The sequence below is a fragment of the Macaca fascicularis genome, chromosome 4, assembly GCF_037993035.2.
Source record: "Macaca fascicularis isolate 582-1 chromosome 4, T2T-MFA8v1.1".
Classification (NCBI taxonomy): Eukaryota; Metazoa; Chordata; class Mammalia; order Primates; family Cercopithecidae; genus Macaca; species Macaca fascicularis.
Window position 1 is genome coordinate 129,869,591 of NC_088378.1, and position 26,051 is coordinate 129,895,641.

General features: G+C 54.1%; 1 protein-coding gene across 6 annotated transcripts in view; it reads left to right on the plus strand.

Annotated features, from left to right (window-relative positions):
• The window catches only part of TFEB (transcription factor EB), a 53,815-nt gene extending 34,462 nt beyond the window's left edge, over nucleotides 1-19,353 (plus strand). For 4 of the 6 annotated variants that reach the window (XM_045390845.2, XM_045390846.2, XM_015449415.3 and 1 more), the window contains exons 2-9: nucleotides 12,088-12,322; nucleotides 12,406-12,660; nucleotides 13,502-13,582; nucleotides 15,298-15,418; nucleotides 15,516-15,572; nucleotides 16,152-16,227; nucleotides 17,090-17,237; nucleotides 18,255-19,353. In XM_045390845.2, the coding sequence (XP_045246780.1) occupies nucleotides 12,088-12,322; nucleotides 12,406-12,660; nucleotides 13,502-13,582; nucleotides 15,298-15,418; nucleotides 15,516-15,572; nucleotides 16,152-16,227; nucleotides 17,090-17,237; nucleotides 18,255-18,734 (1,453 nt within the window). In that variant the 3' untranslated portion in view covers nucleotides 18,735-19,353. Of the gene's footprint in view, nucleotides 1-4,486; nucleotides 5,088-12,087; nucleotides 12,323-12,405; nucleotides 12,661-13,501; nucleotides 13,583-15,297; nucleotides 15,419-15,515; nucleotides 15,573-16,151; nucleotides 16,228-17,089; nucleotides 17,238-18,254 lie in introns of all 6 variants that reach the window. The other 2 variants (XM_065544058.1, XM_065544061.2) reach the window with 1 other exon arrangement.
• Nucleotides 19,354-26,051: the final 6,698 nt, after the last annotated feature.

Consider the following 26,051-nt stretch of genomic DNA (forward strand, 5'->3'; position numbering starts at 1 on the left):
AAGACGCTGGAGTGTGGATTCTTTTCTCCTGAGGAGATGGAAAAGCAAAGGCTGGATCCTAAGGCTGCCATGGCTCTGGAGAGGGAGCTCCCGAATGCCGGGGCAGCCAGCACATGGGACAGTGAAACTGGTGCCTGGCTCTCCCCCTCCCAGCCCCGCAGGCCGATCCCACCAGACCAGCCCTGCACACATCCATGCTGCCAGAGCCATCAGCACACCAGGCAGACGGCGGGGAGCCTATGAGAGGTCCCACACAGCCTCTGCTGTTATTTGTGAGAGCCTTGAGGCCCAGAGAGGGACAGGACTTGCTCAAGGTCACGCAGCTGGGTGGTGCATACCGATGCAGGTCTTCCAGTCCCACTCTGGCCTTAGGTAGGCTTTTGTGCTGGGCCCGTGGGGGCTGAGGGAGCCCTTGCAAAACAGACTCATCTCAAAGAGTCAGAGCTTGTGGGCCCCAAATCCACAATGGCATGAACTGGCCAATCAGATAGAGTCTTAGGCCTTATCTTCCCTGGGGAGGGACCTCATTGACCACATAGGCTGACCTAGCATCCGTGAAAACTTAGCTGATCTTCCCTGCAGGGGACACGAGCAGGTTCACTGGGGTGGGTCAGAGGGTACCTGGGGCAAGTGGAGTTTCAGTCTCTAAGCCCCTCTCTCGCCCTCAGGCCCCTTTCCTGTCCTAGGAGCCATCTATGGCTGAGCCCCACTCCTCCCCCAATCCTTACCACCCTCACCTCACTATGATCTGGTGCCAGATCTCTGATCCCTGGAATCACATTTCTGTCTGACCAACTTCATATAGCTTCCCCTTCCGCCCCCTCCGACCCAGGCCCTCAGGTGGACTAACCGTTTCAGTGAGATTCAGATTTGTCACCCTCTGAGCCTCCTGGGCATGAATGTCTTGGCTATTTAGAACAAAAAGTATCTGTGGGTGGGGTCTGGGAGGGCTGAGGAGCATGCAGACCTCTCTGGGGGAACCTCTGTAGGATTTGCTGAGGGTGACATGGAATTGGGGGGGCAGGGCTGGGAGTGCAGGGGACAGCAAGCCATCTACATGGGGAGACCTTTCCTATGGGCCCCAGGTTTCCTCTCCTTTGCTGGAGCTGGTGGTGGTCACATACCTGAGAGATCTGGGCTTGAATTCCCACTTCACTGTGTTCTTGCAGTGTGACCTCTGACAAGCTGCTTAACGTTTCTTTTCCTTTGCTTTTTTTTTTTTTTTTTGAGGTGGAGTCTCGCTCTGTTGCCCAGGCTGGAGTGCAGTGGCTTGATCTCAGCTCACTGTAACCTCTGCCTCCTGAGTTCAAGCCATTCTCTTGCCTCAGCCTCCCAAGTAGCTGGGACTACAGGCGTGTGCTACCACGCCCAGCTAATTTTTGTATTTTTGGTAGAGATGGGGTTTTGCCATGCTGGCCAGGCTGGTCTCAAACTCCTGACCTCAAGTGATCTGCCCACCTCAGCCTCCCAAGGTGCTGGGATTAAGTAGGCACCCGCCCTACTTAACCTTTCTGAGTCACGGTTTCCTATCCTGCTGGTGTTGCTGTTTATCCCATCAAGTGTTTGTGAGGATGAATGTGATTGAACAGAGGCCCCTCGAGCAGTGCAATGTGGGAGGGACTCGGAGCGTTTGCCAAGTGGGTAACAACTGTGTGTGTGGGGGTCATTGGATCAGCAGCCCTTGAGGGCCCTGCATCTCTCTCTGGAAAGTCTGAGAGTGGGATGGCGTGGAGGTTCTGAAGAAGAAATGTGATTTGTCTGAAACTTCCTTGTAGCTGAGGAGATGGGTAGGTGGCAAGGAAACAACTAGAGAACAAAGCATGGCAGACACAGGCAGGAGGCTGGAGTAGATGGAGTGCCCAGGAGGCAGGTGCAGGGGCACAAGGGGTGGGGGTTCAGTATCACCACTCCCTAACCCAGGAGAAAGGTGGCTGCCTGCTAAGGGGATCCTTAGCAAGCGGCAGCTGAGGGATGCGGCTACACGCGTGTGCACATGGACATGTGTGCATGTGTGCATGCATGTGTGAGAAAGAGGGAGAAGAGAGAAAGAGAGAGGAGCAGACACAGAGAGACAGAGGGTCCACGTGGGTGGCTGGGCCAGTCCATGCATATCACAGGGGTGAAATCCTTTTCTGGTTTCTCCTTTCATGTTCCTCTTAGCTACATGTCCCTCGTCCTATCCTGCCGTGCCCAGTGGCAGTCTTCTTTGCCAGGACCCAGCTGGTCCCTGTGGGATAGGACAGGGCGACTCTCTGGTCTGCAATGGCCTTTGAAGCTGCTCCCCCTGTTGTCCTGGGCCAACAGTCTGGCCAGCCAGGAGGCGCCAGTTCCCACCCTTTCCTGTGGGATGTGAGCTGAAACTTGGGGCTGATGGGCCTGAGCTGTGGGAACGGGAGGCCATTAAGTGGGCCAGGAGCTTGTGTGACCGCCCTTCCTCTCTTCTCTCCTTCCTTTCCCTCCTCCCCACCTCCTGCTGGTGCTCAGAGATTTAAAAACAAGCCCCTGACTGCCCCCTGCCCCCAGCCCTGCAGTCTCCCGCAGTGCATCCCTGCAGGGGGTCTGGGAGAGGTGGTGCAGAACGAATCCTGGGGTCTTGCTCTGCTGCCACTGAAGTGCATAGTGCAGGTCCCCCTTTTGGAGCCTCCGCTTCCTCATGTAATTCATTCTTTGTTTCTTGATCTTTATTCATCACAAACAGGGGTTGATCCGTCCTCAGTAAGTGTCCCACTTGGCAGAGTGGTTCCATTTCATGAAAGATACTGAAGACCACATCCTGCATAGCAGCCTTTGTGTGCTGTTGGAGACCAGTAGCACTCAGCCATGGTGATGCAGGACAGGGTCCCGGAGGGAACCTGTCAGGGTGATGGTGACATTCTCCATCTTGATCTAAACAGTGATTACACAAGGCCACACACCTGTAAAAATTCATTGAGCTGTACACTACAAATATATGCATTTTGCTAGGATAAGTTACACTTCATTAAAAGGGTAAAAGACCAAAACATGGCATTAAAACTGTTAAAAGCGTTTGCGTGTCCCATTGACCTCATTTCTGCTTCTGATATCAAGGACCTTCCAATCAAACAGTGCACACTTACCAGGTGTCTTGGGTTTGCTATGTTTCAGTATCAGAAGTTGCCAGCTAATAGAATAAAAGGCTATATTATGAAGTATCTCCAGTATGCCAAGAACTGTGCTAAACACTCCGCGTACTTATCCCTCAGAACCCAAAGAGGTGGACATTGTTTTTTTTTTTTTTTTTTTGAGACGGAGTCTCGCTCTGTCGCCCAGGCTGGAGTGCAGTGGCCTGATCTCAGCTCACTGCAAGCTCCGCCTCCCGGGTTCACGCCATTCTCCCGCCTCAGCCTCCCGAGTAGCTGGGACTACAGGCGCCCGCCACCTCGCCCGGCTAGTTTTTTGTAGTTTTAGTAGAGACGGGGTTTCACTGTGTTCACCAGGATGGTCTCGATCTCCTGACCTCGTGATCCACCCGTCTCGGCCTCCCAAAGTGCTGGGATTACAGGCTTGAGCCACCGCGCCCGGCCAAGGTGGATATTGTTATTGCTCACCTGCCTCTCTCATCTCCTGCAGTGAATGGCATGATATACAAGCTCTGGAAAAGAAAATCTTAAAAGACCCAAGGCTTTTGGAGAGGAAACAGAGGGCTCCTGGTAATAGGAAAAGCTGGCCTGAGGGCTTTCTGCCCCTATCTAGTAAGGAGAGACTGAGGCTGGGGTTACCACTAGGCTGCTCTGCCCCAGTCTGGGCTTTCAGATGGTGTGTGTGTGTGTATGTGTGTCTGTGTGTGTGTGAATGGGTGAATGGATGGGACCCTTTTCCCCAAAGGAACTTGTGCAGGGATGCCCCCAGTGGGCCTGGATGGAGGAACATTAAACAGTGATCAGAATGGTGACACCTCCCCTCTGCCCACAAATTCACACCTGCAGACAACCTCCACACCCAGCCTCCTCACTTAGAGCACAACTGCTCTGAGGGAGACGTGGCCCCAGCTGGCAAGCCCGGCTTGACTGATGGGGAGACTGAGGCCATGCCCAGACAATTGAGTCCAGTCTAAAGCTACGGCTTGAACCCAAGCACTTGGCCTTTCCCACAGCATCATATGGGCAGGATTGCTGGCTCCTGGGAGTCGTAGGACACCTTTCCACCCCTCACCCTGTTTGGGTCCGGGCCATCTGATGCCCCCTCCCCAGGCCCTGCAGTGACTCATGACCACCTCCATAATTTGGAATGGCTTTGTCCATGAGGATTATGTGATGTCCTTGTTCTGTTTCCTAGTTCATCAGGACTTCCTCTGCTGCCTCCTCTGCCAGAGGGGGCTGAGAAAAACCCCAAGTTTGGTATTTTTTCCTCTCTTCCCTTCCCAAGGCTGAAAGGTTCCTAGGAGGCCGCAAAGTCCTTCCTTTGCCTCCAGGAACCCCGCACCTGTTCAGGAAGCCTTCTTTTAGCAGTCAGTTTCTTTCCCCAGGACTGACCGGGCAGCTCCCCCACAAGAGAGAGTGTGTAACAGACTGAATCAGAAGAAAACTTCTTCCGACCACAGAGGTGCAGAGCGTCATCAATGGCTTAAACAGGCCTCCCAGCCGCTGGGCTTGCACACTTTGTTGTTTCAGCCGCCAGACATATGCTTTTCTGGGAATACAGGAAATTATCTCTGCTCTTTGAGGAAGGGTAGAATTTTTTTTTTCTGCCTGTGTTTGGGGATTCCAGACTGTTCCATCATCCCGGACACCCTCTGGCCCCTGGGCTGGATGAAAGAGATCAGCTGCTGAAACTCTTTGATCGCAGGGAGACTTCTTCAGTGAGAATTCCTGAAACAAAACGTGGCCGCCCTCACCCTGAATGCAGGACTGAGGCCAAACTCCCAGCCCCAGGGTTGGGGCGGTGCAGCCAGACTGCCAGGGTCCAGCCTTGCCACTCATTAGCTCTGTGACCTTCAGCAAGTGACAACCTCTCTGGGCCTGTGTTTCCTCATTCCTCGAGTGGGGACAATAATGGTACCCACATCACTCATATCATGAAATAATTGTGATAATTACATAGGTGCTTTGAGCAGTACCTAGCACAAGGTAAGCACTCTGTAAGCATTAGCTGTTAGCATAACATATATATTTTTTTCAATTAGAAAGATATACATGTCATTATAGAGAAAGAGTAACATTCCAAAAGGCTTTTAAAACCACACAAAATACTTATGGTTACATCATCCAAAGAAGTCAGTAATTTGTACATTTCCTCCCAAGAGGTTTTTCTATACATATTTTACATTGTGATGATCAGATTTTATATACAATTCCCCCTACATCCTACATTTTGTCACCTGACATATCCCCATGTTATTTATTGTAAGTATAGCAGTCCATCAGGAGGGACACGCCGTAATTGATTTAACTATCCTATAACTGGACATTGAGGTTAGTTTTGACTTTTTTCTGTATAATGTGAAGTGCATCTTTATGCACAAAATCCTTTTCTGCATCTATGATTACTTCCTTGGACTGGTGAGTGTTTTTCAAGGCTTTGACATATATTGCCAAATTGCTTTTCCAAAGAGGTTGTACCAAGGTATGCTCTGGCAGTCGTGTTGAAGGTGCCTGGTACCAAAGGCATTTTAAAGTCATAGACACTTGGGGAAGGCGGGGTTTTGGGGGAAGGGATGGTGCTGGTGAAGGTAGTTTACCTAACTCTTCTTTTAAACTATTTAATGTCTGCCCTCATTCTTTTTTTTTTTTCGAGATGGAGTTTCGCTCTTGTTACCCAGGCTGGAGCACAATGGTGCGATCTCAGTTCACCGCAACCTCTGCCTCCCGGGTTCAAGCGATTCTCCTGCCTCAGCCTCCCAAGCAGCTGGGTCTACAGGCATGTGCCACCACACCTGGTTAATTTTTGTGTTTTTAGTAGAGATGGGGTTTCACCATGTTGCCCAGGCTGTTCTTGAACTACTGACCTCAAGTGATCTGCCTGCCTCGGCCTGCCAAAGTGCTGGGATTACAGGTGTGAGCCACCGTGCCAGGCCGGTCCACCCTCATTCTTACGTGATTTTAAAATGAGAACACACATACAGAAAATTATAAATTATAAGGGAGCAGCTGTACAAATTATTGTAAATATGACACTCTCATGGCACCAACACCCATATCAAATTACAGAACTTTCCTAATCTCCTTACCCACCAAGCCATCTTGTGTCCCCTCCCAGGCACTCCCCCAAGGGTAATTAGGATCCTGAGTTTTAACATAGTAGATTACTGTTGTCTGTTTTTGAACTCATATACGCAGAGCATGCTGTATATGCTTTTGTGCCTGGCTTCTTTTGTTAACATTATGTCTGCGAGAGTCATCTATGTCATGTGTGACAACAGTGCATTTGCCATCATTGCTTTGTAGCATTTGATTGTATGGATGTACCACCACTTCAATATTTATTTATTTATTTATTTATTTATTTATTTATTTATTTTGAGATGGAGTCTCACTCTGTTGCCCAGGCTAGAGTGCAGTGGCACCATCTCGGCTCACTGCAACCTCTGCCTCCTGGGTTCAAGTGATTCTCCTGTCTCAGCCTCCCGAGTAGCTGGGACTACAGGTACGCACAGCCACGCCCGGCTAATTTTTATATTTTTAGTAGAGATGGGGTTTCACCATGTTGGCCAGGCTGGCTTCGAACTCCTGACCTCAAGTGATCTGCCCGCCTCGGCCTCCCAAAGTGCTGGGATTATAGGCGTGAGCCACCGTGCCCGGCCCACCACTTCCTTATCTATCTTTCTTTAATAGACATTTGGGTGGTTTCCAGTTTTGGCTCCTATACACGCAAACATTCTGGTATATGTGCTTTGGTGACCACGTGGATGCTTTTTTGTTGGGCACGCATAGGAGTGGAATCCATGGATCATGGAGTGTGTTTTCAGCTTCCTGCTCCATGTTTTAAAGGATCATTTAGAGGGCAGAAAAATCCCCAAGGCAGTTCAGGCCTCACAAGCCACTGAATGGACCAGCGTCAGCTGAGGGTAGTTTGAGGGCACTGCATGAAGGTGGTACGCCCCCAAGAAACCCTTGTCTGGGACTGTGGTGGAACCTGAGTGGGTCCCTGGCCCTCCAGCTCCAAATGCTCAGTGGCTGCTGGCCCTGGCTCTGTGCCTCTGCTGGCCACTTGGTGTCCTCACCCAGGGTCCACGCCTGGCCTCATGACCACTGCACCGAGCAGGGCAGGGTTTGGGCCAGCCCAGGTGGAGCTGGGGGGATTCCTTCCCATTGGCGACCCACCTGTGGACGTGACTGGAAGCACTGGAAGCAGGTCGGGCCCCCCACAAATCCCCAGAAGCTGCTGTGCTTCCTTTCTCCTGTTAACAGAATCACACAAGTCACACATATTCCCACTGTAAGAGCTGAGTGCTTCTCCAGTGGAACGAGGAACTATAAAAATCCCTCTTTATCCCTCCCCCTCCATCACCCCTTCCCACTCCCCTCCCCAGCAGTAACAACTCTGAACAGTTTGGGGTGCTGGGAGAGCCCAGAATAGGAGTTAAAGAGTGGGGGCCTGTGAACCAGGCTGCCTGCCTGGATCATATCTCCATTCTGCTGCTTAATCAGCTGTGTAACCTTGAGTGAGTACCTTCACCTCTCTGTGCCTTGGTTTCCTCCAGGAAAAATGGGGACAATACTAGAAAAAACAGAATTCACATTAGGAAAAGCACATTGACCAGCCCTGACCCGTGGCAATCATTCACGAAGCATTTAGCGGCTGGTACTATGATCGTCCTGTTTTCTACACATACACCATTTCATGCTTCATGGGCTCAAGCTGTGCCTTTTATTCTGCAGGTTACCTTGTCCGCTCAGTGCTATATCTTTGATACCTTCTTTCATACATCTAAGACTTTTCTCTTCTGGGCTCCTCTTTCTCATTGCCTCTCTCATGGAGACCAGTGATTTCTCCTTGTCTTTCTCCTCCCTGTGCCCACATCTTCCCTCAGGTACGGCTCTAACAAGACTGGTTCATACTAAGGTGTAAATGACTGACAGGCAAAGCCCACACACAGGCTGGGTGAAACCAGCTATGGCCTGATCAGAGGAGACTGGGATCCCTGGTTATGAAGCGACTGCCACACACTTACCTTGAATCCTCCCAATGGCCCCAAAAGGCAGATGCTGTGATTAGCAGGTGCTGCGTTTTACAGAGGAAGACAGCAAAGCACAGAGAGGTGAAGTGGCTTAGTCGCCTAGCCAGTAGGGGCAGTGAGCCTGTGGGACTGCAGAACTCATTTTGGACATGACTAAGCTGGAACCCAGTCTGGCCTTTGAGGCGGAGTCAGCAGAGAGGTTCTGGGTGGGCAGCAGCAGGAGGCAGCTGGAGGGTCCTGGGGGTGTCGATGGGGACAGCTGTGCGATGGGGGAGAGGCAGGGATTCTCTGGGGCATCAAACCCTTCCTTTCAGGAGGAGAGTGTTACCTGGGAGGGGCAGGGGAGATGGCTCTCCAGGGAAATGCCCCATGCCTGGTGTCTACATGCAGTAGGCACTCCAGGCCCCCAGTGTTACTGAATGTGCGCACGGTGGACCCTTTCCAGGCATGGTGGGTCTGAAGGGCCAGATGGTGGGTGGGGCTAGGGACATTTTGGTTCTCCCACGTCCATCCTCTTAGTTCTTCCTGGCCAGACTGGGTGTTAAGGGAGGCGGTGAGTGGCGCCTCGGGGTTTGAGAGTGAGTAGGCATGCTTGGAGGCTGAGGGTGGGGGGACCAGCATGTCCTGGACCACCCCCATTGCTCTCTGATCCCCTCAGGCCCCTCCCTTACCCCATATCCATCCCACCCACACCACATTCAGCAACCCAGGCTGGCAGCCGGGGCCAGGGGAGAGGACTGAAGCTTCACTGGAGGACAAGCTCTGTGGGTGTGACAGCTCCAGCAATGGGGATGGGGAGCCTCACTACCCTGCCAGCCTCTGTCAGAGGACAGGGGACAGTAGCTAAGGCTACTGACACCCACTGATGCACAGACACCTTGCTGTGTCCACTTCTCCAACGTCCTCTCCCAGGAGGCTCCCCCAGATTCTGGCAGGGCGCGGTGGGGCAGGGATTCCCAAGTCCATTGTGCGGATGAGGGAACTGAGGCTGGTCCAGCCAGTGAGAGGCAGGGCCCAGCCCAGGCTCTCCTCATAGCAAAGCCAACTCCAGTCCAGGCGAGGCCAGGCCAGACGCTCAGCTCTTTGTCAGAGAAACAAGGGGATCGTTCTCCCCTAGCCCTCCCTGTGCCGGCTGGCACTACCAGGCCCGGTGCCCACACCCCCACCAGGGCCAACTGAAGTCAGATTGTCCCCAAGGGTTGGGGGGGTGACCCAGTGCCGTGTGGATGGGTGTATAGGGGGTACAGCTGCGAGGGGGTGGGCTGGGCTGGGGTCAGAGCCTATGAGGTCTGTAGGGCTAGTGTGTGTGTGGTGGGCAGTGGGGGTACAAAGATAGGGATACCCCTCTGTAGCAGCATAGGAAGGGGGTGGGTGAAGGCATGGGTGGAGGCTGCAGCTGTGTTCCTGTGCAGGATGGGAAGGGGGTGGTGGGCATCTGCTCCTTTCTTTCTGGGGACTGCCCCATTGGGAGCTGGCGGAGAGACCCAAGGGGCTGAGACAGCCCCTTTACTGATTCATGGTGTAGAGGGGCAGAGAAGGAAGGAGGGTGGGTGAGGGCCACTGCCTGCCTTCCTACCTTGTCGGGAAGGCACAGTGGTGGTGGGAGGAAGCCTGGCTGGCAGTCAGGTGGCATGGGCTCCATTCCTGGGCCTGGCAGCCAGGCAGCCTGCAGTAAGCTTCCTCCCTGCTCTGTGTGGAGACCCTCTGCTCCCCAGCATGGGCTCAGAGGCCATGCTACCTGGGGCTGGGTTCCAGCTCTGTCCCTTTCACTGCCGAAAGACACTTCATCTCCTGTGCCTCTGTTTCTCCTTATCTGTAAAAGGAGAGTAATACGCAGAACTACTTCATAGGGCTGTTCGAGGTGAAGGAGTTTGGAACATTGCCTGACATACAGTAAATGCTCAAATAAATGCAAGTTATTATTATTTCTATGATCTGGTGATTTTCACTGAATATTTGCCAGTTTTTTTTTGTGTGTGTGTGCTAATGCTGACTAAGTCCACTGTCTGGCATTAGCCAGAACATGTCAGCCTTTGCTGCTTCCCTTTTGTCACCCACTGAGGTCTGGGCCTCGTTGTTAGGGGCTTGAGACACAGCTCTGGCCTCTGGTCCACACTGATCAGTTTGCCTGCCAGTCATGTGCCCATCCATGTCTCATGCACTCAGCCTCCCAGGTGCTACATGCTGTGCAAGACCGATTAATTTCATATCATACTCCAATCTTCTGAAGTAGAGACTGTTTACTAATGAGAAATTGATGCTCAGAGAGGTTAAGTGACTTGCCCAAGGTCACACACAAAGAAGTGGCAGAACTAGGATTCAAGCCCATATTTTCTCAGTTCAGAAGTCCTTGCTCAACCACAAAGTCATACTGCCTCTTGCAATATCCCCAAGATGGGACCCTCCAGCACCTGCCAGGACCTTCATGGGGTCTGGACACACTCAGGAACCCTGCATCTCTCAGAGTCTCAGCCTGTCTCAGCTGGGGAGGACCTTAGAAATTACTGGGTCCAACCCCTTCATTTTGTGCATGGAGAGATGGAGGCTCAGAGGGGAAAGGGACTTACCCAGGGTCACTCAATGAGCTAGGGACAGAATGGGCCCAGCTGTAGGACTCATTCTTCCCTGTCTTTCCTTCCAGACTGGGCTGGGGGGCTTAAGTCACACCTGTCTCACTGAGACCTGTAGAAGATTAGGGCTGATGTACTGGGTGGTGAAGCCCTCGCTGGGCTCTGGCAGTGCCAGGTGCTCGGAAGTGGCCTTCCCCATCCAGGCCCTCCTAAGCCTGTGGCCTTGCCTTCCTCTTTATTACGCTGTAGGCTCCACGAGCTCAGGAACTACAGTTGTATCCCCATTGCCTGGCTCACTAATAAGATACATTTCTTCACACATGCATTCAACATTTGCCATGTCCCTGGTCCTGGGCCAGAGGCCCAAGGTATAGCAGTGAAAAAGACAGAAAATGCCTGCCCTCAGGGAAGTTTGCATTCCCAGTAAGAAAGAGATAGACAATGAATGAAACAGCTAGGCAAAAATGCATAGTACTTAAGATGGTGGTAAGTGATATGGAGAAAAATAAAAATAAAAGGGAAGGAGCATAGGGAGTGGGGATGGGGGGCTTTGTAATTTTAATAGGGTGGTCCTAGAAGGTCTCTGTAAGGTAACATATGAGCCTTGGAGGAGGTGAAGGAGTGAGCCATGATGTCATCTAGGGGGAGAGCATTCCAGGCAGAGGGAACAGCAAGTGCAAAGGCCCTGAGGTGGGGGCATGCCTGGGATGTTTCAGGGATTGTAAAGTGCCTGGAGGATGTAACCGGAGCAGATAAAACAAGAGGGAGAGCTGGTGGATGGGGTCAAAGGGGAACATGAGGTGGGCTAGATCCTAGGGGGCCTTTCCAGTCATGGTAAGGACTTTATCTTTTCCCCTGAGGAAGGTGGGAGCCATGGGGAGTTGGGAGCAGAGGGGAGGACAGGATCTGACTTAGGATTGAACAGGAGTTAAATAAGTTGCTCTACTGAGTTGCCAGTAGAACGTCCAAGGGCAAGCCAGAGGAGGCAGTCTGGATACTGGGCTGCTCCTGCGGGATTCCGGGTAAGACCCGGGATAACCTGGGCCCACCTTGTGGCAGCAAAGGAGGATGGATCTGAGATCAGATCTAACAGGATCAGGATGTGGGCGTGACACAGAGAGGAGTGGAGGTTGACTCTTAGAGTTTGGGATTTACCAACTGCAATGAGTGAAGAAGACAGAACTTTCAGTTTTGGTCCAGGAACCAGGAAACTTGGATTCATGTCTCAGCTGTCACCCGCTTGCTCAGCGACCCTGGGCAAATCTCTTCCCCTCTCAGGGCTTGGTGTCTTCTCCTGTAAAATGGATGCGATCCCTGCCAGCCCCTGTGCATTGAGGAGGACACATACCTCATATACCTGCCGCCCCTTCTTGTCCACAGGGAGCCAGCGCCGGCAGCCACCATGGCATCACGCATAGGGCTGCGCATGCAGCTCATGCGGGAGCAGGCACAGCAGGAGGAGCAGCGGGAGCGCATGCAGCAGCAGGCTGTCATGCATTACATGCAGCAGCAGCAGCAGCAGCAACAGCAGCAGCTCGGGGGGCCGCCCACCCCGGCCATCAACACCCCCGTCCACTTCCAGTCGCCACCACCTGTGCCTGGGGAGGTGTTGAAGGTAGGGCCTGTTCTGGCCTGCCCCCTACCCTGTCCCCACTAGTCCCAGCCTCCCCTAGAGCCCTTGCCTTTTCCCCGTCCCAGGTGCAGTCCTACCTGGAGAATCCCACATCCTACCATCTGCAGCAGTCGCAGCATCAGAAGGTGCGGGAGTACCTGTCCGAGACCTACGGGAACAAGTTTGCCGCCCACATCAGCCCGGCCCAGGGCTCTCCGAAGCCCCCACCAGCTGCCTCCCCAGGAGTGCGAGCTGGACACGTGCTGTCCTCCTCCGCTGGCAACAGTGCTCCCAATAGCCCCATGGCCATGCTGCACATTGGCTCCAACCCTGAGAGGGAGGTGAGTGAGGAGCTGGCCAGTGGCCGTGCTGCTTGCAGAGCTCGTGCCCACTGCTGTGCTTCTGAGACTCGCGGTCTAATGGCAGAAGCAGGGGTGCCACCTTCGGGGAGCCTCAGTCTGAGGTGGGGACAGAGCCCTCCTCAGGGAGCCCCAATCTCGGGGGGGAGACACAGCCCTGCCCTTAGGGAGCCTCACAGAGGAAATGCCATCCTTACTTTCAAAAGCTCTGCTAGGAAGCCAGGTGCTGTGGCTCACGCCTATCATCCCAACACTTTGGGAGGCTGAGGCGGGCAGATCACTTGAGGTCAGGAGTTTGAGACCAGCCTGGCCAACGTGGTGAAACCCCATCTCTACTAAAATACAAAAATTAGCTGGGTATGGTGGTGCGCACCTGTAATCCCAGCTACTCGGGAAGCTGAGGCAGGAGAATCGCTTGAATCAGGAAGGCGGAAATTGCAGTGAGCTGAGATCGCGCCACAGCACTTCGGCCTGGGTGACAGAGTGAGACTCCTTATCAAAAAAAAAAAAAAAAAAAGCTCTGCTAGGGAGAAACAGAAGGCGTATCTGGGAAAGCCCAGCACACTCCCCAAGCCAGAGACAGAAGTGAGATCAAGGAAGCTCCCTGGGCAGGTAGGCTCCTTGGCAAGAACCGTGGCTTCACATTGGGCCAGTGGGACCTGGACAGCTCATCTCTTCTCTGGGCCTATTTCCTCTTTCCCCAGATAAGTAGGTTGGGTGAGGTGGGCTCCAAGGTCCCTCCAGGTCAGTGGCTGTCCCATTGCCTCTTCCCCCTGCCCATCTCCTGGTGGGCCCTCCCCAGATGGACTTTTCTCTTTTCCAGTTTGATGATGTCATTGACAACATTATGCGTCTGGACGATGTCCTTGGCTACATCAATCCTGAAATGCAGATGCCCAACACGGTACTGCTGGCCAGGGTGGGGTGGGTGTGCAAGGGTTCTAGGGAGGGGGACACCCACAGTGGCTCTGAGCCTGGAGACAGCTGGAGACAGGGTTCTCACTGGGCAGAGCTGGCATGCTTCTGTAGAGATAACGGTCATTTTCACTAAATAATGTGACAAGGGCCAGGGCCAAGAGGAATTCAGAAGCAAGAAGGATGTGCCTCAGCCTCTGCACACCATGGGGCTTCAGAGGGGAGAAGGGGCTGGGGACATGGAGCGGGCCTGGTTGGGGAGCTTTCCAGGTTGGGGAAGGGGCAGGGGGAGGCAGGGAGAGCACTGCACGGGTGGAGGGACAGTGTGTCTATAGGAAGGTGTGGAACTAATGAGTTCCTTTGGGGACCTGGGCCTCCCCTCCTTTACCAAGCCCGGAGCCCAACAGGCAAAAGCCTGTCTGTGTCCCTCACTCCATGGGGCAAGTGATCTGGGGCTGGCCTTGTCCCCAGCCACAGGAACACTCCCTCTGGCAGCTTCCTTCGTCTCCTGGCAGAGGTGGGGTGGCAGGTGGGGAGGAGCTGGGCTTGGAGTCAAAAGGCCTGGCTTCTGGCTTTTGCTGTGACCTTAGGAAATCCCTCAAGCATACTAAACCCCAGTTTTCTCAGCTGCAAAATGGGGGTGATGCTCTCTACCCACAGGATTGTGGGAAGATTAGATGAGGGCAGAAGTTGAGGGCAAGCGCTGTACAAGGGTGACAGGTGTGTGCACTGAGCAGGTGGGATTGCCAGTGCCTCTCCTGCCCGCTTTTCTTTGGAGCTCCTGAATCTCAGCTGCTTACTCCTGCCTTTGGGCATGAGCCTTTTACCCTGATCCTGGCCCCAGCCCATGCCACCAAGGGAAAGTCCCCAGTTCCTGTGGTGGGGAGTCAATCCTTAGTCCCCACTGCCCTGGTGACATCGCTGAGTGGCCTAGCAGGAGCTGGCCGGGACTGGTTGGGTCCAAAACTACAGCTAGCAGGGGCAGCGAGGGCTGAGGAGGGAGGGAGGGTGCGAGCGATTGGTCCCTTTAGTAGTTCCTGTGTACACTGTGGGGTGTCTGGGCCTGTGATTTGTTCTGCATGTTTCTGTGGCAGGAGATCTTTCCAGAGCTCAGATCTCTCCCTGTCAGACTCCTGCTTAAACTTCTCTTGGCTGCCCATTCCAAAACTCCAGTATCTTTGCAAGTCAAACACTGTACTGGGGATCCAGATACATCTGCCCTGCCTGCAGCACCTCCACCCCCACCACTTCTGCCCCTTGAGCTGCTGGAATTATGCTCTGCCAAGCGGCCCTGTCTGCTTGTGCCCTGGCGGCTGCCCGGAGTGCCTTGTCTCACATCTCTGCTCAGACTCTACTGAGTTCCACGCCCTCCAGGAAACTGTCCAGAAACTCTAGAATTGATTAGATGACCTGCTCTAGGGCTTCCATAATGCCTGGCTGGGGCCTAATCCTATCACATATTATTGGTTGGATCACTCTCTCAGCCACTCTAGGCCAGGGGCTCCTTGAGGGCAGGGAATGCATCTTATTCAGCTCTGGACTCTGCAGACTTTCAAGGTGAATTGCTGGGTGAATGGGGTCCAAGGTGAATTCTGACACTCTGGGTGTCCCCGGGAAGGACTGATTCTGGGATGACAGGCCCCAGAGGGGGCTCCCCGTGGACAGGGGGATACTCATGGGTCTCCCTCACCCCCCACCCCACAGCTACCCCTGTCCAGCAGCCACCTGAATGTGTACAGCAGCGACCCCCAGGTCACAGCCTCCCTGGTGGGTGTCACCAGCAGCTCCTGCCCTGCGGACCTGACCCAGAAGCGAGAGCTCACAGGTACTGCCTCCCTCTATCCCTGTGCCTTTGAATACCCAACTCCTCTTCCTTTTCTCCCTCCCTCTCAGCTCCTCTCTCCTCCTCTTTTGGCCTCCAGATGCTGAGAGCAGGGCCCTGGCCAAGGAGCGGCAGAAGAAAGACAATCACAACTTAAGTGAGTCCTGCCCTTCCCCGTCTCCCTGCCTCCCTCTTCCTTGTTCTCACCTGGGCTGGCTAAAAAGCCACTCCCTGACCTGCACAGGTGGAAGGCTTCCCTGCTCATGGCCAATTCACTTGCAGATGGCTTAAGCCCTCCCACTGCTGTCACTCAGTGGTGCCTGGGTCTATTAGTGCTGTCTTTCCACTAGACCTCTTTAGGAGGGAGTGGGAAGGATTCCTGGAAGGGATATTCATGAAACCCCCAGTTTATCAGGTTGTTTTCTGGGTTAAGGCATGGGAGCTGGGGTGTCAGAGTTCTGTGTAGCGGGGAAGATTCCTACCCCAGGCAGCTTTGCTGTGCTGCCAGCATCACTAGGGCTGATTCTACCTTTCAGCGCTGTTAATTGTGTCTGGCCTTTGCCCTGGACCCCCTCATCCCTGTAGAAATCCAAATCTGTCACCTCTTACTTCCTAGAAGGACAAATCTAAGCTGCAGGTTGCCCTGAAGCACCCCTCCCTGGGTTGGATACTTCTCCCCGTGGGGCGGAGGATCCCCATCCCTCTAATTGCTCCTTCTGGAATCTGTTACCTTTAGTTGAAAGGAGACGAAGGTTCAACATCAACGACCGCATCAAGGAGTTGGGAATGCTGATCCCCAAGGCCAATGACCTGTGAGCAGGTTTCTGAGGGGGAGGGTGATGGGTCTGTGGTGGGCAGCAGCCCTCAGCCCTGTGCTAGTTGCTAGGTTGGGAGCAGAATTCCTTCTAGAAGCTCATCTATTTGAGAAAAGATCTCTCGCTCTCCCAAATCAGGAAAGCTCAAGACAGATGAATTTCTGTCCTGGAAGTGAGGCTGAGGTCAAGGGAGGATTCCTGGAGGAGGAGTCATGCTGAGAAAGTTTTCTTAAGGCCATTTGGCTGGTAGACAAGAGGCTGGGCTCACGTCTGTAATCCTAGCATTTTGGGAAACTGAGGCAGGCAGATCACTTGAGGTCAGGAGTTCAAGACCAGCCTGGCCAACATGGCGAAACCCCGTCTCCACTAAAAATACAAAAATTAGCTGGGCACAGTGGTGTGTGCCTGTAGTGCCAGCTACTTGGGAGGCTGAGACGGGAGAATTGATTGAACCCAGGAGGCGGAGGTGGCAGTGAGCCAAGATCTCGCCACTGCACTGTACTCCAGCCTGGGCAACAGAACAAGACTCTGTCTCAAAAAAAAAAAAAAAAAAAAGGGTGTTTGAGGGGCAGGAGGAATGAGAGTCCAGGGTAGGCTGGGCTGGAATCTTGGTAGTCTTGGGAAGAAGGCTGCACCGAATTGTCTGGTTTCATGAGATTAATGAGGTGGGCAGTGGCAACAGAAGTCACCAGGGAGGGCCTATTCTGTGCAAACTGAGATTAGCCACCTCCATCTCTAGGTCTGGGGTTGCTGGGTAAGACTGGGACAGGCCACATAAACTCTGCAACCAGAGAAGTGGCAAGGATTTGGCCACTCTTCTGAGCAATACACCTCTAATTTGCCTGGCCTGCTGCTGCAGGGACGTGCGCTGGAACAAGGGCACCATCCTCAAGGCCTCTGTGGATTACATCCGGAGGATGCAGAAGGACCTGCAGAAGTCCAGGGAGCTGGAGAACCACTCTCGCCGCCTGGAGATGACCAACAAGCAACTCTGGCTCCGTATCCAGGTCTGGTTCTGAACTTGGACTTCTTTGGTAACTCTGACCCTTAACCTGGCTCCTGGCCCCAGGGGGGCAGTACTTAGACTTCTGAAGTTGGAGACACAGGAACGATGCCCATTAGGAAGGAGGATGTATCAAGATAGGATGTTTTGCTTTGGTAACAAACAATCCTCAGCATCTTTAAGCAACATATATCAGCTGGAGGTTCTGTTCTGTGAGACCCTCATTCTGGGACCCAGGCTGCTGGGACCTAGCTCTCTGATGGCACATCTAGAGCTGGCTCTTAAAGCCATTGCCACTCTTAAGGTGCCACATGTCACTTCTGTTCAATGGGCTTGGCCAATGCAAGCACACTCTGTGAGTACTCTAACCTCAAGAGGCAGGAAAATGCAAACCTATTACGTACCTGGAAGGTGGAGAGCTGCAATCATTTGGTGGGTGGCACTAGGAATCTCCACAGGGCCAACCTAAAGAACAAGGAGCTTGGCAGAGTCAGCCCTACCAGCTGGAACTGAGAGTTCTAGTCCGGGCTCTGTGTTGAGGCTCTCTTGTCCTCTTTAGACCTGAGGCTGGCCCTTTACACAAAGGGCGATTGGACTGCACCTTGTTTCTCTTTCTTATGGTAGATGATACAATTTACATTAAAATCTAGCACACACAGGCACACTCAAAGTGAAAAATCAAAGTTTCATGAAGGAACGCTCCACTCATCCTTAATAGATGCAATGCATTCTAATAATTTCTATTCTAGTCTAGTCTAGACAAGTCAATTTCAATTAAAAAATAGAAAGTTGGTCAAGACTCACTACAGTGGTTTTACAACCCACTAATGAGTTACCACTTGTAGTCTGAAAAAACACTGGTCTAGACTCTAGAGCTACCCGATGTTTTCTTCCAGTGGAAACACTTTGGGTCTTGGGTGCTGTAGGGCAGGGGCAAGTGCTGTGACAGAGGCCCGGGGAGGGGTCCTGGTGGCTGGTACCCATGGGTGTGTTCCCCAGCTTTCTGTCTGCTCCCCTGCAGGAGCTGGAGATGCAGGCTCGAGTGCACGGCCTCCCTACCACCTCCCCGTCCGGCATGAACATGGCTGAGCTGGCCCAGCAGGTGGTGAAGCAGGAGCTGCCTAGCGAAGAGGGCCCAGGGGAGGCCCTGATGCTGGGGGCTGAGGTCCCTGACCCTGAGCCACTGCCAGCTCTGCCCCCACAAGCCCCACTGCCCCTGCCCACCCAGCCACCATCCCCATTCCATCACCTGGACTTCAGCCACAGCCTGAGCTTTGGGGGCAGGGAGGACGAGGGTCCCCCGGGCTACCCCGAACCCCTGGCGCCAGAGCATGGCTCCCCATTCCCCAGCCTGTCCAAGAAGGATCTGGACCTCATGCTCCTGGATGATTCACTGCTACCGCTGGCCTCTGATCCACTTCTGTCCACCATGTCCCCCGAGGCCTCCAAGGCCAGCAGCCGCCGGAGCAGCTTCAGCATGGAGGAGGGCGATGTGCTGTGACCCTGGCTGCCCCTGTGCCAGGGAACAGGGGCCGGCCTGGGGGCTGGGAGGGCTGGGGGCACCTCCCTCCCACCCTTCAGGCTGCACTGTGTGTGAAGTAGCCACCTGCCCTGCCTTCCTCCTCCCTGCTGGCCCCTGTTTGGACTTAGTGCCTGTCTGGCAACCTGTGGGGTCAGGAGAAGCACCCCCAGGGCAGCCCTCTTGACTGGCCCAGTGGGAAGAGGCCTTCAGCCCCTCTCCCGGAGATGGAATCGTGGGGCAGTGAGGGGCAGGGTGTTCTAGAGGTGAGAAGAGGGCCTGGTGGAGACCCCCTGTCTTCTGAGCCCGACCCCTCATTACCAGTGAAGGACATGCTGAAGGGTTGGGGAGACTCCTTACCTGAGGCAACTGGTCCTGGGGGTGCCCAGGCCTGCCTTTCTGGGACTCAGATGGCAGGAGGTCCGCCCCGCAGCCTGGTCCTCGGCCCTCCCACAGGTGGGCACCCCCCACTTTGGTGCTAACAGCTCTCCACCAGGTGGTGTGAGCGCGGGGGCTGCCAGAAGCGGGAGGGGTCACTGCCGGAAGAGCAGCTGCCCTCCGACCCCCCACTTTGTGCCTTTAGTAAACACTGTGCTTTGTATCCTCTGGTCCTGTCTCTTTGGAGTGGGTCTAGGGCTGACAGCGAAAGCGAGGATTCAACCCAGTGGGCCCCCTCCAGAGTGCAGATGCTGCCTGGAGGGGGTCGGGGTGGGGGATACAGGGAAGAGGGAACACGCTTGTCCCCTGGTGTCCCCACGCCTCAGCCTTGCCCAGGGAACCCGAGGGGTTTGGGTGCTGATGGGGGCACGGTCCCTCCTCACGACCACGAGGTGGCGCTGCGGCCACGCCAGTCCCACGGCTCCAGCGGCGGCCCGAGCGAGACCAGTTGATGTGGCGAACCAAGTCTGCCGCCGTTAGCTGCTTACCTGGGGCACCCTGGGCCCGGGGTGGGGGGCATGCTGCTTCTGTCCCACCCCTGTTCTGGGGGTGACCTCCCCAGGTGGGCGGCCACCCGGCTCGAGAAGCTGTAGCTGGGCGCTCTGGAGGCGGCGCTCGCCCTCTGTCTGCCAGACGGGCTTCCTAGTAACTGAGGGGCTGCGTCCTGCTAGGGCTTTGGGGAAAGGGACCCCCGTGAGCTAGATAGGGAGGAGACGGGAGCCCAGGACGCTGCGTGGGGGTTACGCGGCCGGGTCCCCCCGCCCCACTCTGGCTCTGGCAGCGAGGCCTGGGCGAGGCCTTTCCTCCGGGCTGCAGTGCTCCGGCCTCTGCTTGGAGACGTTGGTGCTTATACCTCGCCCAGGAAGGGGACATGCGCTGGGGACAGTCAGGGGTCGAGTGGCGGCTGCTCGAGCCCCGGTGCCTGGCGGGAACGGGGAGAGGGCTTTCCGGGCTTCATCCAGTTCCCCTCCGCTCTCCACGGCCGCTTCAGGCAGAGACCAAAATGGCTCCCCGTCATCGCCCTGAGAGGCTGAAGGAGCCTAATTAAAAAAAAAAAAAAAAAAAAAAAAATCCCAGGATGAAAATGGGTAAGAGGGCAATTTCCTCTGTGCAGAACGGGAGATCAAATCAACGTTGAGCAATTAACATGCGAGGGGAGAGAAGGAAAATGGGCCGGGCGGCTGGGCGCTGATGGTGGCCGGGCTGGCGGAGGCTGCAGGATTAATCTCAAGGTCAGATGGAGCCAGGGATGACCTTGTGGAACCAGCCGGGTCGCTGGCGTCTCCTTCTAGTTCCAGGTTCCACCCCACTACCTGGGACTTGAAGACCAGCTTGGCCAACATGGTTAAATCCTGTCTCTACTAATGTAAAAAATTAGCTGGGTGTGGTGGCGTGTGCCTGTAGTCCCAGCTACTCAGGAGGCTGAGGCAGGAGAATCACTTGAACCCAGGAGGCAGAGGATGCAGTGAGCCATCCCTGCATGGAAACTCCTCTGAGCCCCGTCTGGGTCAAGCCCTAAAGTCTGGGAGACACCTGATGATCTATCTAGGCTTGGGCTGCCTTGGCCGGGGGGTGAAGGCTCCGGGAAGTCCCAAGGCCCGTCCTTCAGGCCCCTGAGAAATCTCTCCTGACCCTACTGGCTCTTCCACTTTACCCCGGGGATTCACCTAGTGGAGTGGAGGGCTGCCCACCTGCTTCCTCTCACAGCCCTTCAAGATCACAGATAGCCCTTCCTGCTAGCAGAGGTCTGCTAAAAAGAAATAAAGTTTTAAAACATGTTAAAAAAAAAAGATCACTGATATCGCCCCCTCCACCTGCCTACTGGTTTCCTGCCCCTGGACTCCTTCAGCCTGGGATTGGAGTATGGACTGTACATTCGACAGGACAGAGGGTGTGAGTGGGGTTCTGTCCACAAGAGGGTGCCCTGGGCCAGGACTAGGCAGCTGCCTGCCCAGGCTGGTGGGGTTGGGGGACTCTCAGCTTCATTGTACGTTCCAAGCTCTCTGCCTGGGTGGCTTCCATTCTGCCTGGGAGTCCTGCAGTCCTACCGATTTGGTTGAGGCCGGCCCAGGGACTACTTCCAGTATTTCAATAAGCCACCAGAAAGTGTTCCTGTTTCTGAGATCAGCCTGAAGGACCCTCACCTTGTGGCTGGAATGGAATCTGACTGGTGATTATGAACGATTCTGATTCAATAAGAGAGGATTGCATCCTTTAGCAATATTTATTTGATGGACAACACCTTTCCAGGTGTCAGGTCCATGGAGGAATTCTTTTTTTTTTTTTTTTTTTTTTTTTTTTTTGAGACGGAGTCTCTCTGTCGCCCAGGCTGGAGTGCAATGGTGCAATCTTGGCTCACTGCATCCTCTGCCTCCTGGGTTCAAGTGATTCTCCTGCCTCAGCCTCCTGAGTAGCTAGGACTACAGGCACACGCCACCACACCCAGCTAATTTTTTACATTAGTAGAGACAGGATTTAACCATGTGGCCAAGCTGGTCTTGAACTCCTGACCTCAGTTGATCCACCAACCTCAAACTCCCAAAGTGCTGGGATTATAGGTGTGAGCCACCGCACCCCGCCCTTTTTTTTTTTTTTTTTTTTTTGAGATGGAGTTTTGCTCTTGTTGCCCAGGCTGCAGTGCAATGGCGCAATCTTGGCTCACTGCAACCTCCACTTCCCAGGTTCAAGTGATTCTCCTTCCTTAGCCTCCCGAGTAGCTGGGATTACAGGCACCTGCCATCATGCCCAGCTAATTTTTTTGTATTTTTAGTAGAGATAGGGTTTCATCATGTTGGCCAGGCTGGTCTTGAACTCTTGACCTCAGGTGATCAGCCTTCCTTGGCCTCCCAAAGTGCTGGGATTACAGGTGTGAGCTACCGTACCCGGCCTGGAAATCCTTTTTTAAAAAACAGAGTAGGGCCAGGTGTGGTGGCTTGCACTTGTAATGCCAGTTACTCAGCAGGCTGAGGCAGGAGGATTGCTTGAGGCCAGGAGTTCAAAACCAGCCTGGGCAACATAGCAAGATCTTTAACTTTATTTTTTTTTTTTTAATTAGCCAAGCATGATGGTGCACACATGTGGTCCTAGCTACTCAGGAGGCGGAAATGGGAGGATTGCTTGTGCCCAGAAGTTTGAGGTTGCAGTAAGCTATGATCATGCTATTGCATTCCAGCCTGGGCAATACAGCAAGACCCTGTTTCTAAAAATAAAAAGGCAGGTAAGGACATTGGCTGGTGTGGACACAGGAGGGATAAGCCTGTCTAGCCCCTTCATTTTAAGAAGGCTTAGAGAACAAACAGACATGTACAGTGGGAGAGGAAGCAGAGAAAGAGGTCAAAGCTAGGCAGGAGAGGACAAGAAGCAGTAGCTCCCTCAGATCCCTTGTGGGGCCCTCAGCAGGAGCCAGGCTGCTGGGGTAGCAGAGGTGGTGAGCGTGGAGGATGCAGACAGCGCCCCAGCCCCTGACCCTGCTGTCCTCAGCTCCAGTTCCTGCATCTGTCTGTCCCCACCAGCTGCTCGCCCTGCCTTAGTACCTACCTCCTCAGCCTTAGGAAGTTCTGCATGTCCAGCTGCATCTGCTGGGCGGCCCGCTCCACCGTCGGCAGAACAGGGCCTGGGAGGCGAGAGTTGGAGTGGCAGCCCGGGAGGCGGGAGGCGGTTGCAGGGCCTTGGAATGTGCTGCTTGGAATGCCGTGTTTCCATTCTCCATGGTTCCTTTAAAGCAGAGATTCTTCCTTTACTATTTGACGTCATTAACTTAGTTGAGAGTCTGATACACACTACATACCTTCTCCCCCGACCCCACACACACATGGCCTCCTAAAAACTAACCTCAGGTTCAGCCCTCGTGCTCTCAACCCATGCCCCATGCTCTATCTCAAAGCCCATGCCCCTCCCCTGTCTTTCAAGCTGCCTGGCTCAGCTGGAGCTGCTAGAGAGCCCCTTCCCAGGCACCTGGGTGTACTTCCTGCCCCTCACCTCCCGCCCCTCACCTCCTGGGACTCCCACCTCTCGGGGCCCAGGCCCCGTCCCCCTCTCAGACTCCTCCAGCCTCATCTTTTTTCTTTGCTCTGTTCTTTCCGAGGGGGGCAGTGGAATTTATACAATATTTAAGCAGCCAGAGCTGAGTCCGGGAAGATATTATTAATGTAAAAGGGACGGGCTGCAAATGCTTTTGGACCTGGTTACAATTAGAGGGTGATTTTTCTAAAGGTCAATGAATTCAGATAATATCCACAGGGGGGAGAGAAATTTAATACCTTTTTAGTGAATTAATTAATTATAATATTATATCGGCTTGGGGTTCTTTTCCAGAGTGATTAAGGGAGCGATCTGTCTTCTGTGAGGCCGGGGAGTGGCGCCTGCCGCCAGCAAGGACCCTGGCGCAGGGCTCAGGATGGGGGCCCTTCCCTCTCCTCTCACCCCTGCAGTGGCCAAGGAGCTAGGGGCTTTTTAGACATGAAAGAAGACAGGCTGGACCTGGTCAGGGCTGAGGGCGGTGTGGGTATTGGCCTTTCCCCTTGGCCTGTCTCCTCCACCCCTGGGTCCGGCCCTCCTGCTGCCATGTCATCAGGCCTCATGCCATGGTGGCCTGAAGAGCTGAGAAGTGGGGTATGGCCTCCTTCTTTACACTTGGAGAAACTGAGGCTCATGGGCTTCAGGGACATGCCTTAGACCCACTGTGGGTTAGGACAGACTGAGGTGGCAGAGCTGGCTGGAAATACCGAGAAGACAAGAAGGACCTCCCTAATACCTCCCAAACCAGGCCTTCTGGAAAATCTCCACCAGCCAGAGGTCTGTGGAGCTGCCTGGGAAGCTTCTCCATCTCCAAAAGAGGCTCTTTCAGGGTGTGTAGTGTGCCCAGCCTCTGCTTATAAAATGAAAACGCCCCAGGAATACTGACACCTCCAGTTGCTGTGAGGCCTAAGATTTCTGTCCCTGGAGGGATCTGAAAGTGGCCAAGGAGTGCTGCTTTTCACCCATTTATTCATTTATTCATACACAGTCAAATGTTCATTCAACAAACATTTGTGGCACACCTGCTTTTATGCCATCAGAGAGACTTAAATATCACCTCTTGAGCCCCTGCCCACTTCATCTTAAGCCCAAGCTGCTCATCTGAGCAATGGAGGGTGGGGTGGGGAGACCTCCATGGTCCCTTTCTGTCCAGACAGCAGTCCTAACTCAACCTGAGGGCAAGAAGACTGGCTGGGATGCAGTGGGTTTGTGGAGCAAAGTGGGTGCTCATTAACTCAGCACACCCTGAACACCGACTTTGAGCTGGCCCTGTGCTGGGAGCTGGGGATATGTGGGTGGATAAGGGCCAGCTGGTCCTGGTGACGGGGTGGGCACAGGGAGGCAGACGTGAGCCTGCAATCATGATTCCATGTGGGTTCGGAAAAAGGAGTAGAAGTGACATTAAGCTGGGTTGTGAGGGACCAGACTGACAAGGGGAGAGGGAAGGCGCACGGAAAGAGAGGAAGGGGCGTTCTAGGCATTGGACACAGAGTGTGCAGAGGCCTGACAAATGGGGGTACCTGCAGATAAGAGGGAACGGTGGGACAGTAGATGAGGCTGGGTGGGTGGCCACCTTCATCCCCACCCACGGGCCCAGGCATGTTGACAGGAAGGCAAGGCCATAGGTCGGGTCCAGAAAGGCAGGGAGCAGCAAAGCCAAACAGACTTGCTTTTTTCCCCTTGTTTTTGAGACAGAGTCTCGCCCTGTTGCCCCGGCTGGAAAGCAGTGGAGTGATCATAGCTCACTGCAACCTCAAATTCCTGGGCTCAAGGGATCCTCCTGCCTCAGCCTTCTGAGTAGCTGGGACTACAGACACACACCACCACACCTGGCTGCTTTTTGTATTTTTGTAGAGACTAGGTTTCACTATGTTGCCCAGGTGGTCTCAAACTCATGGCTCAAGCCATCCTCCCGCCTCAACCTCCCAAAATGTTGGGATTACAGGCATTAGCCACCACGCCGGGCCCAGATTGCATTTAAACGTTGGCTCTGCCATGACTTGCTGTGTGATAGAGCCTTTCTGTGCCTCAGTTTCCCTATCTGTAATGGGAGATTGCAATGTCTCCCTCCTAAGGATGTTGTAGGAATTAAAGGAATGACTGAAGGGAAGAGGTCGGCCCTGCGTTTAGCACATGATGTGGCTTCAGATATCTTAGCCTACACATGGCCCTCGAGAGGGTGGATGGGTCAGGGCCATGCCTTCTGTTCTGCCCGAAATTCCTTTTTCCTCTTGAGGGGGTGCCAGCAAAGGCCCTATCCTGGGGACATTTCTTAGGGGGGGGAAATCAATGTTTTCCTCCCCTCATGGCTCAGCCCCATCTTTCCCCACTCCCTGCCTCTGCCCCTCTTCTCCCTTCATGCAACACCCCCTCCGCCCTGACTCCCCCGCAACAGTCTCCTCCCCCACCCCTCCTCTCTCTCCATGTGCAGCGGGCCAGGGAGGGCCTTCCCATTGTACTATCTTTGGGCCCTAAATTAAAATTGATGACATCTTGAAATGAGCAGTGAGGGTAATTTTGCTTCTGAGCCGGGATGCTAATGAGGCCCCTTAATGGTGCAAATGCGGAGCTGACGGGTCGTGTGTCACGCGCCGCAGCGAGGGGGGTAATGGCCGCGGTAAGTGCCGGTAATTACACCCTGTCTTGCTGTATTTTGGCAGGCCTGGTGGGAGAGTGGGGGCTCAATCACCACTGGCGGGGGCACCCCCACCCAGCACGGGATTGACAGCCAGAGATACCCAGTTCCACCCAGCCAGGACCCTCGACTCCAGCCTCACCTAGAATAAGGGGCCTGGGCACAGCCCCCTTGCCCCATGCACACATGGCATGCAAAACACATGCCAC